This window comes from Podarcis pityusensis (genome assembly GCF_964106645.2).
Source record: "Podarcis pityusensis genome assembly, chromosome: 3".
NCBI classification, from domain to species: Eukaryota; Metazoa; Chordata; class Lepidosauria; order Squamata; family Lacertidae; genus Podarcis; species Podarcis pityusensis.
The window spans coordinates 21,084,783-21,098,849 of NC_138026.1; the positions used below are offsets into that span (position 1 = coordinate 21,084,783).

Here is a 14,067-nt window from a genome sequence, read left to right on the forward strand (position 1 = left end):
GTCAAGTTCAAGACTCCACATAGGCCTCCCTGCCTGGCAAGTACATAATCCATTCCCATTTTCAGCTGCAAAATGGCGGCTCTACTTTCATCCAGCTGTTGTGCAATAAGTCTCAAACTCTGGGCTGTTGCATTGGTTACAAGTTCCACTACTGCTTGCAATCGAATTATTCTGTTTAGATTATAAATAGGATCCCGTGCCCCTTGTATGAGCTCACCAGGATTCCAGGAGGCAGGATCATAATAGGCTATAATGCGCTCTGGTGGCCAATCATCAGTATCGCTCCAACTTTGGGTACTTCCTCCTGCTATATGAGAAATATCAGCGTTTCTTCGTGTACGCTTGGCCGAACTAGTGGGCATAATCCACATTGGTGGTAATACCCATCCCAGGAAACAAGTCCCACTCCATTTGGAAGGGAGCTTCTTGTATGCCCATTCTCCACATATCCACCACAACCATCGGGTCTGAGGTTTTTGGTACGTGGAGTGCAGAAGGCGAAATATCAAAAGGGGTACAGAGTTCGCAGTGCAGTATGTTAGATTGCCTTTTTCTGTCACAGTTATGTTCCATACCACTTTCCATGCATGAATAAAAGGAGGTGCACAGGGCAAGGTATTCCGAGTTCGATAGGTAGTACCGTTTACCCAGGTTTGACTATTCTTAATATAATCCCAAGTATAGTGACAATGAGAAGAGCCTATCATGGTAGGATCAGCTGCATCTGATGATTTATGTACACAGAATTCCCCTTGCACAGGTATAACTCGTATTGGTTTAGTTGAGTTCCATCCGGGGAAATTCTGTACTTCTGTTTGGTGTGGCATTTCGCTTACCATACCAATGGCATTTAATGGTATCGGTAATAAGGGCATACCTCCCTCTGAATCATCTGGCCCAAGAGAGCAAACAAGGCAATTGGTCCTATTTGCAACATTGGCTACCATCTCAGCTAAGCCTACCCACATATTGTGGTCATGGCGGAATCCATATTTAGTAAATTTGGTCAGATTCAAGGACCCTTCCCCTTCCCAAGGGATCAGGATTAATAATAAAATCATGTTGATGTGTAGTATATGCATTCCTTCCACAAAAGATTACCTTATTGTGATAGCATAAAAATATTAGCCCCAATATAATTCCCCCAGTGACAGAAATGGGGAACCACCAAGACCAAAACATATATCCCAAGGATCCCCAATGAGTAATATCTCTGATAATTGTTCCACAAGGGGGGGGGGGGCAGTCAATTAATTGTATTAGAGAATCTTCCCGTTCACAATCGCTGGTTTAGACGCTCCTCAAGCTTCAGGCGTGCGCAGGTCAGCCAGCTTCCAGGTTGTGGCTGCAGCAGGCCGGTCGTCTAATGTTGCCCGTGACCTAGCCCGTTCCCCGTAGGGCTAGATACAGGGGTTTTTGGAGAGAGTCAGTTTTAAAGGATTAGAGGGGTCACCTTTGCACGTCCAACTGCCTTCGGACTTCTTCAAACGGGAGTGATGAATCCAGGGGGTCACCTCAGCTACCTTCACCGCTGTTGGAGTAGAGAGCAAGACGGTGTAAGGTCCACGCCACTTAGGTGCAAGTGGATCACGTTTCCACTCTTTCACCCATACGCTATCGCCAGCCTGGAACTGATGAATCGGCTCGGCAATGCTGCACGGCGTGCACTCGAGGGCCCACCTGTTAAGAGAAACAAAAACACGGGAGAGAGATTGCACTTGTTCCTGTGTCACATGGTCTCCTATTTGTTTGAGGTCAGCTGGAATATCCTGAACAAAGGAGGGCGGCCTCCCATACAGGAGCTCAAAAGGTGACAACTTAAGTCTTTTTGTGGGTGCACACCGAACACGAAACAGTGTTATGGGTAACACATCTACCCATCCCAATCCTGTTTCCTGGGTTAATTTTGCCAATTGGGTTTTCAGAGTCCGATTCATTCTTTCAGTTTTCCCTGAACTTTGAGGCCTATATGCTGCATGCAGTCTCCATTTCACTTGTAGGACTCGACATACTTCTTGTACTACTTGATCAATGAACGCTGGCCCATTATCACTTCCAATGCATCTAGGTAACCCAAACCTCGGGATCAATTCAGTGAGGAGTCTCTTAGTTACCTCTCGTGCCTTTTCAGTTCGGGTGGGAAAAGCTTCAACCCATCCGGTAAGAGTATCTACAAACACAAGGAGATACTTGAATCCCTTAGAAGGGACCAGCTCTGTGAAGTCCACAATTAGGCTTTCCATGGGGACATATCCCACATGTTGGATTCCAGGAGGTTGTACCGGTCCCTGCCTGGGATTGTTTTTAGCACAAAGAACACATTTCTGTGAAATGCAAGTTGCTAATTGTGATAGGTTAATAATATACAACTTCCGACTGAGACTCTCTCTGGTTGCAGTACCGCCAAGGTGAGTAGATTCATGATAATTTCTTACAATTGTGCCTGCTAGGTGATGAGGTACATAAATCCTATTGTCCGGCAGGATCATCCAACCGTCCTTCACAACCGCTCCTTCCTGTTCAGCCCACTTCCTCTCTTCTGGGGTATAGTGAGGTTTAACTTCTTCTGGAACTACCTCTGGTATGAGGGCTGCTATAAATCCTCCCACAGGCTTTTGGGCTGCCTCTCGGGCTGCTTTGTCAGCAGCATGATTTCCTCTGGTTATTGGATCCCTTCCTCGTCCATGACCTTTGCAGTGCATTACAGCAATCTGTTCTGGAGCCCATACTGCTTCCAACAGGATTTCTACTTCAGGTCCATATTTCAAGGCCTTCCCGTGGGCTCCGATTAGACCTCTTTCTTTCCATAGAGCACCATGTGCATGCAGGGTTAAGAAGGCATATTTAGAATCAGTATAGATGTTTGCCTTACATCCGGCTGCCAATTGCAGAGCTCTAGTTAAACCTGTAAGTTCAGCTTTTTGTACTTTTGTGCTTTTCGTGACCGTGGGCTCCTGGAAGCCTAACTTTATGGAGTCCGGTCGTTCCTAGTCTTGGGTAAAATCCTCCTCTGCCAGTCCAATGAAATTGTCCCTACTCCGTCCTTGTCCAGGTCTCTGATATCTTCCATCTCGGATCATTCCCCGTCCCCGTCCCTGGTTTCTTGGGCCGGAGCCTGGGCCTGGGCCTGGGCCTGGGCGTACTTCTTCCAACCTCAGGGGTTCAGGACACTCCCGCTTCCAATGACCCTCCTTCTTGCAATTTGCACATTGATTCCTTCCCAGTGGTGGATTCCTTCCCCGCCCTCTCCCTCCATTTAAGGGGCGGTAGTCTTGCTTCACTGCTGTGGCTAACATCACCATCTTTTCCTTCTGCCACTTCTTCTTCTCTTGCTTCTCAGCCTCATCCCTATTCCGATAAACTCGGCGTGCAATGGCCATAATTTGGCTCATCAGCATCCCTTCGATGTGGAGCATAGGGTGGAGGTGGAAGCACCTCTTCCTCTGGTCCCTCAAAAATGGGTTTGAGTTTATTTGGCAAGATTCCTTTCCTAGCTTCGGCTTTTACAGCCAATAATTTGCATCGTTTGACTTTGCATTCCCTTATCCATGGAGGATTTTTATTTAATGTGCTCAGCCAAGAATCTATATATGAAAATTGTTCTGGGCACCCTCCAGTTTCTTTGGCGATGTTAGACCAAAGTTTGCTTACTAAATTTATATCAAAGGTTCCCTGAGATGGCCATTCAGTATTTTGTTTCGGCCACTCTAATTCACATAACGTTCTCAAGCGCTCTGGCGTCATTTTGACTCCATATGCCCCTGAGAAGGCTTTCTTAAAATTATTTAACATACATTCAAGAGGTGTATTTTCCCCCTTTGAACCCCCAACTCCCATTGTATGGCCCTGTGAAGTATCCACTCAGTCACTCACACACATGCTTCGTGAGATTCCTTGCCCGGGTGAAGTCGCCTTACCGGGAACCGAAGTACTACCCACTCCACACTCAGGTCAGCTACAAATTGTACTTTCTCACACATACAATGCGCTGGATACTTCACCATACTCTACCTCCCAACCTTTCCCTTTCCCTACACCAGATCACCATCTGATGTACCCAACCACCTAGCGTACTCAGTTCCCCTTTACTGAGACGCAGAAGTTTGATCAAGACTTCTCTTCCTCCCAATTAATTGGAGGGCCAAAAACCCCTTAGTGCACTTACCCTTAGTTGGTTGCCTGTTTATTTCTCTGGTTCCCCCCGGTCCGTCGCCGTCGGTGGGCAGGGTATCAGACAGACGAGACTTCTGCGTTCCCCTGGAAAAAAACTTTCCAGTGCGCGCTGGGTAAGCAGTGAGTGGTCCTCTCTCTTGTACCCTGCCCAGTAAGGCGAAGGGGCTGCGTTCCAGCAGACCACTTATCCGAGTCACAGGCACCATAAAATGTAGCACCCTGCTTGTGGTTAACGCTTAGCTGGAATGAAATATTCAACGCAGCAATAGAGAAATTAAAATAATAATTTATTTGTCAGACAAATAAATGAGAGGCACAGTGGTATATGGTTACCAAGCTCTGGCCTGCTCTCCTGCCATTATGGCCAGCACTTCTATTCCCTCAGCCCAGCCCCCTTGCTCCTCCTTTGGCTGCCTCTGTCCAATCAGCCTGGTTGAATTTCCTATTGGCTGATTGCTATAACCAATCCTAAAAGATACACCCATTTCCTATTGCCTTTTATGGGATACAAAAAGCTATATATTCTTCTATCTATAAATGACAAATAAGTAGTCATATATCTTACATTTGTCTCAACAAGGAACCTTAATTATCAGCTCACCTCTTGCCCTCCTTGCCCTATTGCCCTCCAAAACAGATGGTTAATAGTTTTAAATTTTTATCTTAAACAGATGTCAGAGATCTTGGGTTCACATTCTCATGCATCATCAATGAAAGATCTCCTTTTTGAAGGTCTTTAAACAAAGGCCTGACAACCATATATCAGGAGTGCTCGATGGCGTCTCCTGTCTGGCAGGGGGCTGGGCTCATTTGCCCCTCTGGTCTCCTACAGCAATATGACTCTATGAAATAAGAATTTAACATTTCTTTCTTTCTAGATCCTTTGCATAATTACATTTAAGCCAGTATATTTCATACATTATCATAGATAGCTTTTTAGAAGAATAAACCTTCTCAAAGTAAAAGGAGGGAATCAGTTTACAGCCTCAAAATAAAAATAGGAAAAAAGCCTCTTCTTCTGTTTACACTTCTCCAGCCAGTTGCTTTCTTTTCCATTTGCTCTTGGCCTTTAACCTTAGAAAGATATGGCTCAAGGCACATGGTTTTATTTTACTATTTACCAACTCTTAATTATGTAGGGTGGTGTAACCTTGCTCTCAGCCTGTAATTCCCTTTTTACGACTTTGAGAATTGTTTTCTGCTATAAATCAGGGGGCCCCCTTGTCCAGGAGGATAAACATCTTGCCAAAGTACTTAGGCAGCTGGTCTTCTGCCTGGCATAAAACATTTGAAAATCTTTAAGCTCATTTTAAAATACAGACCCTAATCAAACTATAAGCCTTGATAAAAATGCAGGCTATTGTCAGAGTTGCTTCCAGATCCTAGCTCACAGAGGATCACGCTAGCCAGCGATCATTAAATAAAAGTCTTTATTGAGTTACAGTTTCCATTCTCAAGCTGCTGCGTGCAACCCTACGTCTAATGGTTAGATCGGCGAAGCTCCATCTGAGTCTCCGCCCCTTGTACACCAACTTAATATCCTAGCCTTGCTCCACCTTTTCCGCCTGACTGTTCTTCTCTGGGTCCCTCTGCCCCCCGGGGTCTCTTCCTTCCGGGATTCCTCTGACGCTGACCCCCCTGACTCTTCTCCCTCCTTTCGGCGGGCTTTAGGACCTGGCTCCCTTTCCGGGCTGCCTACTGCGCCACCTTCCTGTGCATTTGAACTTGGCGCGCGCGCCCAACCTTCCACCTTCCGTCTGACCGTTTCTTCGCTCCCCGATGGAGGTGTGGCCACTCCTGACTCGTGCCCTCCCCCCTGTTGTGAGCTGCCAGCGCTTGATCCCTGGCGCCCTTCCTCTTCCCTGCTCTCTGGCGGTGACGCTGGTCCCGATTTCCAACTGCTCCCCTCTGAGTCCCCTCTGGCTCTATCTTCCTGGGGTGTCCCCCTAGGCTCCCCCCTTGCCCTGGCCACTGGTGCTCCTTTCTGTGAATCTTCTGATTCACTGGAAAGACTCGGAGATCTCGGGTCGTCGTCATCACTCATCTTTTCTTCTGCCTCCTCCCCCTCGCTCTCTGTTTCCTCCCTTGCCCTTGCCTCTGCTCCTGAACCCCTGACAGCTATGATTAGATGCCTCATGTTCTGTCATGACTAGTTCCTGTTGTACTTTGCGTAGATGTGACGGGATCTGTGTGGTCCTGCTGGATCAGAGGCAAGCAAAAGATATCCTATTAATGTACTCCCTGCCAGAAAATGACCTGTTTTCATAGCCTTCTACAGCAATTAGTCTGACCAGCCATAGCAGCAATTCTTTACCAGTCCACCATGCTATACTCAAGGAACGTTCTTCTCAGTTCTATGATTTGTCACAAATTTGTCAAAGCCAGACAACAAATATGTGGTTTTCACTTGATCATCCAGATCAGGTATCTTACATAACAAATCAAGAATAATTTCTGGATTGCCTGTAGAAATCCAGTTTTGCATACCATTAATTGTAGCGATCTAGTCGCCCCAACCCCCATCAAAAGGTGGGTAGGACCAACAGGGAAGCCCTGTGTATTTGACCTTTTCCTGTATTTTGTGGCTAGCAGCTGCAACCAGAGACTGCAGTGGCCTCCTGCCCAGTTATACAAAGGTTTCAGTTGAATATACAGTACTAAGACCAGGAATGTTTGCCCTCGGTGCAGCAGTACAGATATACAATAAACCGAGTTGCATCATGTTATGCAAGCGTGAGACAACCTTTCCCATTGTGAATTAACTTTGAATGACTGATTTGTTGTAGGTGAAAAGTCTCACGAAAGGCAGAGTAAGTGTTTTTCTATTTGCAGTAGGGAGTTTCTGCTACAGATAAGCTGTTCTCTCAGAAGGTGGAGCTTCTGAGCTTTTATAACCCTGAGCCACACAGGTTCGGGGCTCACTCTGCTTGAGAAGAACTTCCACTAGTTCAGGACTTCCAGCAGGTTAGTATTCTAAGGTAGATGATTGCTTTGGAGAGTCATTGCTCAAGAGCAACACCCTGGACAGAGGAGTAGTGCAGGGACAATTTCCAAAGACCTCACCTCTGCCCAAAGGTTTTCTTCTTCTTACCCGCAGAGTACTAAAGGTTTGTGGGTTGGGGAGGGGGGATACTGTAATCCTCAGACCTGTAATCCTCAGAACGGAGACATTTCCCTTTGGACAGACCAAAGGCAGGAGCTGGGCAGTGGGCAGAGTTCTAAAAATAATATGGGGTTGGTCTTTGTTGCACCTCAGAGGAAAAAGAAATCTTGGGTAAGAATGGGAGAGAAATTAGATTCATTTTTAAAATATTAACTCACCAAATTTCATTTCCGAAAAACATAGCTATCCCTTGAAATTTGACTGCAGTTCTCCAGCCAAACAATGTGTAAAAACACATATGGTGAGGTAAAATGTGCATATAAATGCATATATTATTGAAAGGAATGTAGAAAATGGGTGTGGTTATCCAGGGTTGAGGAGGGTGTAGATGCCATCCAATTGTCTTAGGGACTCCAGTCTGGATTTGCTTAGGGTTTACTCCTTAGCCTTTTCTTCTTCCTAGGATATCCCACAAGGCAATGGAGGTTTAGGGTCAGAGGCTACCTCCTCCTAGATGGGTTACCTTCCCAGATTGATGAGCCCCACCTGCCCCTCACTTCCCTTTACAGCATGTGCAGAAACCGCCTTCTTGACCCTTGGACCCACTGTTGGTCTCATCCCTCAACCTGCCAGAGCCTGTCCTTGCGTAGAGGGGAGGTGCCTAACTCACATGGGTTTGAGACCCACCAGCTATCCTTACCTGGTTTAGCCAGCCAGTCAAAGAGGTGGTGCTTCAGATGTGATTCATCACTACAAAGTCCCATCATCCCTGGCGGCTGGCTATGCTGGAAAGCCATGTGCCCAAACTTGCCTGAGGAGATGAGAGGCAGCTGATGTCAATGGCAATGGTGCAAGTACGAGGGGGAAGTTACAGTTTTGTGGCTCTGGGAACATGGACCATGGCTGTCCAAGAGGGGGTGATAGTCATATATTATGGGTAGGCAAACTAAGGCCCGGGGCCTGGATCCGGCCCAATTGCCTTCTAAATCCGGCCCACGGATGGTCCGGGAATCAACATGTTTTTACACGAGTAGAATGTGTCCTTTTATTTAAAATGCATCTCTGGGTTATTTGTGGGGCATAGGAATTCATTCATATTTTTTTTCCAAAATATAGTCCGGCTCCCCACAAGGTCTGAGGGACAGTGGACCGGCCCCCTGCCGAAAAAGTTTGCTGACCCCTGTCATAGATTGTTGTGGTTTTTTAAACTCTTGCTTCCTATTTTATCTGTGCAATAATATGCTACATCTGCTTGTGCTCCATGATTATGAAAAAGAGTTTGCTAAAAAAAATAAACCAGAAGGCTTTATTTAGTATGAAATCTTTTCTTGCTGTAAGCAATTACGAGAGCACCATTTTGAACAGTTGTCCTGCTCTGCAGTGGTTTCCCTATCAAACATGACCTCGCATTCTCTCTCTCTGTCTCTCATCATAACAGGAAAGCAAACACTTAGGAACATGGCTGGGAAACCTAAGCTTTACTACTTCAATGGAAGGGGCCGAATGGAAAGCATAAGGTGGCTGTTGGCTGCAGCAGGAGTCGAGGTTTGTTTGTCTTCTCTGAGAAAGCACCTTTCCCCCACCCCCAAAAAAGAATCAAGGGAACTGTTGTTTTTCCAGCATTCTTATATTTCAGACAGTTTCCAAATTTGGGTCCAGCATTATCATTTGTGAGTGAGGTGCCTGCTTCAGGCGGGGGATTTTATCTATCCTGGAAGGGGCAGCTAATTGATGAGTTATCTTCATTCATTATTATTGTACTTTTGCTGCTAAGGAGGGGGGGAGGAGACATGATTGTGTGGACAGGCGGAGTCCCCCAAACCCTGGGCGGCCCCCGTGTGGAATAACGACTCAAGATAACATGCTATGGGATTAAAATTGGCCACAACTTTATTATGTTTCAGATGTGGGTAGACCTTGGCTCAGGCATTGGACGTTTATCCCTCTCAGTCCCCCACCAGGGATCTGGGGAACATCAGGGTTATCCAGTGGGGGGGGGATGGGCTGGCTCTGGAGAACATATGTTCAAGCAGAGAGAGCCTGCCCCTGTTACGCTGCCGTCGCAAGGAAAGCAATGACAACCTCCAGGCGTACGGCCGAAGCCTCCCCTCAAACAACCCCTTTAACGGGGAACCCTGGAATCGCCGCCACAAAGAGAAGGGGGGCATGAGTCACCGCTGAACGCCCCCCCCCCATTTAGGGAATATAGACTAAAGGATTCCGCCCAAGGCCTGGTACTGCCAAAGTTGTGACATTTTGATACAGGAAAGCAGAACATGCCAATGCAGGAGAATTCCTTTCCGACCCTTCAACAGCGACCTTGACATAGTAGCACCTGCATACCTGCGAAGAAAAGGTTAACCTGCAAAAGAAGTCTTAACTGATGGTGGGTAGGGTGGGAGAAGCTCTGGAGCCAACTGACAATTCCCATGTAAGATCCTCCCCCTACTGTGTGGGCAGGTGGTCCCTCCCCCTACCTGGCCTGATCACCTTGGCAACGCCTCCCCAGGCGGGATTGGGCAACTGGCTGAGGTAGGCAGAGACCTCCAGGTATCCCACTTGGGGAAAGCCAAGCCAAGCCTGTGCTAATGGTGCCACATAGGGTCCAGGGGGCTTCACTTGACCACGCAAAGGGCACCCCCCATTTAACGTGGGGAGCGGTCATTGTGGGATTTACTGCTTCAAGTGCTAAAATGATATGACTAGCCTGTAGTACTTGATTTGTGCATGGGAAACATTTGTTGTTCTGTCCCAGACAGAGAAGATTATTGGGTGGGCTGGACCAGAATTCGGCTGTGAAAGGGGAGTTTTCATCAAATTTTGAAAACTTGAAAGGCCCTGTGTCATTTTTGGAGCCTGAAATTATTTCATGAGACCCTTGAAATATTCTGCCTCTTTTATTTTTTAGTTTGAAGAACAATTAATTGAGACAAAAGAATATCTAGAAAAATTAAAGCATGGTGAGTATGTTATCTGAGTATCAGTGGGACTGTCTTCTAGTACAGTAAAGCCTTATAGTCTTAATAGCAGGGGTTTTCAAAGTGGACTTGTTTCTCCAGTTCTGCATTGTGCACACTTTCAGGCAGGAATATGTGTCATACACAGTTGTGATCTAGTTATATTGCATTTTTCTCTCTTCTTTGAAAGAAAAGAGTTTTCCAGATACCCACAACACATACCACTCAACTCTGCATTGTGCAGAATGGTTTGCTTGTTTTTTAGCTGGAGAACAGAAGTAGCTTAAATAACATACAAAACTAGTTTCCAATGTGTGATTGCTGTACTAATTTAACACATGTTCTGCAAAAGGGTTTTGAGGGAAAATCAGAGGCAAACATGATTATCGCAAAGGCTCAATGTAAAAGTAAAGTCTCAAAATCAAAGCATGGCTTGGGAGATGCTCCTGAAAATTTAATTTCCATAGTAATTACCTGGGAGGATGGACTGATTTTTCATCTTCCTTTCACAAGGTGGAGACCTGCTCTTTCAGCAAGTGCCCATGGTGGAAATGGATGGGATGAAGATGGTGCAGAGCCGAGCTATTCTCAACTACATTGCCGCCAAATATAATCTCTATGGGAAGGACGTAAAGCAGAGAGCACTGTAACATTCCTCTACGTTTGGTTACTAAATGCATACTTTGGTTGGCTGTACATGATATAAGATCATCTCTGTTGTGTCATATGATCTACTGACGAGTTATGAGTCAGCATGTTTCATCTTGGGCAAGAAAGGGTCCAGTGTGAGGTAATTTGACCTTCCAGTCCCAGCAAAGTTCATGTGGACTGGTTCCTTGGAAATCAATGAATTTTCATGTAATCCCAATAGGAGATTGGGAGGTCATTGTCCCTTCCCAATGTTTGGTTTTTTTTTGGGGGGGGGGGTTTCTTGAGAATGTATAAAATTGATTTTTGATATAAGGCTTTCCTTATAAAAGGTGTAGCTGGTGAAGATCACTAGAATGTCAAGCAAATTATAGGGGCTTTTGTTGCATAGAGCGAGGCTCTTTCCAGGGAAAATGCCTTTTCTCTAACATACAGGATCATTGTACTTGTTTTTCTGCTGGGTCATCACACATTTTTGCCTGTGACACTACTGCCCAATTCCCCCACAAGGTTTTGGCTCTGCATTATCATAATTAGTACTATTGCTGTTGCTGCTACCACTACGGTTTTTTTGTTTCAATTTTTTTTATTAAATTTTCCAAATTTTACACAACACAAAATAACAAAAAACAAAACATACAAAAAACAAAAACAAACATACATTCAAAATTTTTTACAGATAAAGATCCAAATTACCGTATTTTTCGCTCTATAACACACACCCAACCATAACACGCACGTAGTTTTTAGAGGAGGAAAACAAGAAAAAAAAAACCTAAACGAAACAGTGGATGTATGATTTTTGTGGTTCATGCTGTGGCCACAGACATGTGATCTGATGGTGAGTTTGGGGTAGCCCAATGCAAAAATCCTGAGGATCCATGTGGATCCATGCTTTGTAACCACGTTTTTGCACCACTGCAGCCCCAGGCAACAGTGGGTGCGTGATTTTTTTGGTGCAAGCTGTAGCCATGGACATGCTATGTGATCTGATGGTGAATTTGGGGTGACCCGTGTAAGCGGCTCCTCTCCTCTCCCGCTTTGCTTCTTTAAAGCAAGCAGGCTCTCTGTCCCTCTCTCCTCCCCACTCAGCGGCTCTTCTCCCGCTTTGCTGTTTCAAAGCGAGCCACGGAGAAGGGAAGGAAGGGGAACCATGGATCCTCTGCTCACGGCTGCAGCAGATCCCCCCGCCATCCATAGGCATTCGCTCCATAACACGCACAGACATTTCCCCTTACTTTCTAGGAGGAAAAAAGTGAGTGTTATGGTGCAAAAAATACGGTACATTCCATTATTGAGAGACTTCCTCAAATCCTTCCTAACTGATTTTCATTAAATCTCATTTTAGCAATTTTCCAATATCCACTTTCTAATAAAATTAACCTGTTCAAATTACTAATTTCCTTTCTTTCCATATTATTCTTAATCCATAATCTTATACAACCACTACTGTTTTTCTTATTATTATCTGAATATGGGAGGAGGAAACACCTTCTCTTTCAAATAGGATTGATATGTATTGCGAAGGTGCTATGGATCTGAATGAATTGAAAAAGATGCTTCACTTCAAGCCAGCTGACAGCAAGGAGAAGGAGTTTGCAAATGTTATTGAAAAAGCCACCACCAGATACTTTCCAGTCTTTGAAAAGGTATGGGGTGAAGGAAACTTACAAACCTTTTAACACAACAAAGTCACCTGTGCTCAGCTGGAGTTGGCAGCTGGTAATGTTGATAGGACTGCTTGTCTCATCAGAAATCATTTCCTTATTCCTTGTATTTTCCAAGCTTCTGAGCTAAAAGTAAAAAAAGTAAAACAAAAACTTAGTTGTGTGAGAGAAGATCAGGAATCACACACAGTGTTTGTTTACCATGTGAACTCTGATCTCAGAATCTGCCCTGCCGCATTGAAACATGACAAGCAGTGGTTTGGGAAGAGGGAATGTAATGATCAAGCTTCTTTCTTAGCCAGCAGTTTGTTAGAAGACATGAATCAGAACTGATACAAATACTCTCGATCTCCTGATACAATATAATCTGGGAGCATGATATTCAAAAGTGGTTCAGATATAGATTCTCTATTTTGTGTATGTACCTGAAGTACTCTTCAAACATTTCCTGCTCTATAGGTCCTCAAAGATCATGGACAAAATTACCTGGTAGGAAATCAGCTCAGCAGAGCAGATATTCAATTGCTTGAAACCATTTTAATGGCAGAAGAGTTGAAGGCTGATATTCTCTCCAAATTCCCTCTTTTAAAGGTAAGCATGCTTACTGAAGCATAAGCAAAGTTCTAGTATGGCACTTTTATTTTTGCATATCTAAAACACCATTGTCTCTGGATTTCTATTGCACAAAGTCTAAATCACACAGGAGGCCCACATTCATGGATAAGCCTTCTGTGAATTAAATTTAGACACAAACAGGTAACCTACCTACGATTATAGACCTGCAATGGAGCTTGAATATTGACCTCCCTCTCCAAAGGTGCATGCCTGAAATAACTGGGTTTAGTGTACGTATAAAGTTTGAGTACATATAAAGTTTATCACTTGTAGTTTCATTATTGACTATGAAATCATAGTAACCGTAAGCGGCAAATGATTATTTGGGGATACCACCATTTCTCCTTTTCTCTACTAAAATATTTTGCTCACTCTCTCTCTCTCTCTTAGGCCTTTAAAGAGAGAATAAGCAACATCCCGACAGTGAAGAAATATCTGCAGCCTGGTAGTCAAAGAAGACCACCAGCAGATGAAAAGGCTATTGAAAAGGCAATGAAAATTTTTGCCTGAATCATGGCTGAGGATCACAGATGATGCACTATTGTATTCACAGGCAATGGGCAAAAACTGAAATGGGACCACAATGGCACAGTGTAAATCCACAAAGCTACAGTAGGAACCAAAATAACTAACAGAACAATAGGAAGTAGTGATAATACTGTGCTGCACTACACTAAAATGAAATAAAGCATTCTACAACTTTTGTATTCTGGTTGTTTTAGTTCCAGTATGACGTCGTTTACATTAATCTTAAACAGCAGGGGAGCTCATAAGCAGCCTTGTCATACTTTTTGTTGTTGTTGTTGGAATTGGAGCTGACAACCGACAGTTTACACCTGCTCTCACTCTCACACACATTTCAAAGTATAATATCCTAATAAGTGTAAATAACTGACACTCTATG

The 14,067-nt window shown here is 44.7% G+C and overlaps 1 protein-coding gene across 2 annotated transcripts; it reads left to right on the forward strand.

Annotated features, from left to right (window-relative positions):
- Positions 1-6,923: 6,923 nt before the first annotated feature.
- Positions 6,924-13,866, forward strand: LOC308473601 (glutathione S-transferase-like). Of its 2 annotated transcripts, none has more exons than XM_080999381.1 (7): positions 6,924-7,137; positions 8,715-8,821; positions 10,185-10,236; positions 10,747-10,879; positions 12,389-12,530; positions 13,008-13,139; positions 13,554-13,866. In XM_080999381.1, the coding sequence occupies exons 2-7, from the start codon at positions 8,735-8,737 to the stop codon at positions 13,671-13,673; spliced, it is 666 nt and encodes a 221-aa protein (XP_080855507.1). In that variant the 5' UTR covers positions 6,924-7,137; positions 8,715-8,734; the 3' UTR covers positions 13,674-13,866. The 2 variants fall into 2 exon arrangements, with proteins under 2 accessions (XP_080855507.1, XP_080855508.1); XM_080999382.1 differs by having other exon boundaries at positions 7,110-7,151.
- The last annotated feature ends 201 nt before the right edge of the window (positions 13,867-14,067 follow it).

Coding starts and splice junctions, on each gene's coding strand:
- LOC308473601 (XM_080999381.1), top strand. CDS start 8,735: ATGGCTGGGAAACCTAAGCTTTACTACTTCAATGGAAGGGGCCGAATG. Junction 12,531..13,007: donor ACTTTCCAGTCTTTGAAAAG/GTATGGGGTGAA, acceptor CCTGCTCTATAG/GTCCTCAAAGATCATGGACA. Junction 13,140..13,553: donor CCAAATTCCCTCTTTTAAAG/GTAAGCATGCTT, acceptor TCTCTCTCTTAG/GCCTTTAAAGAGAGAATAAG.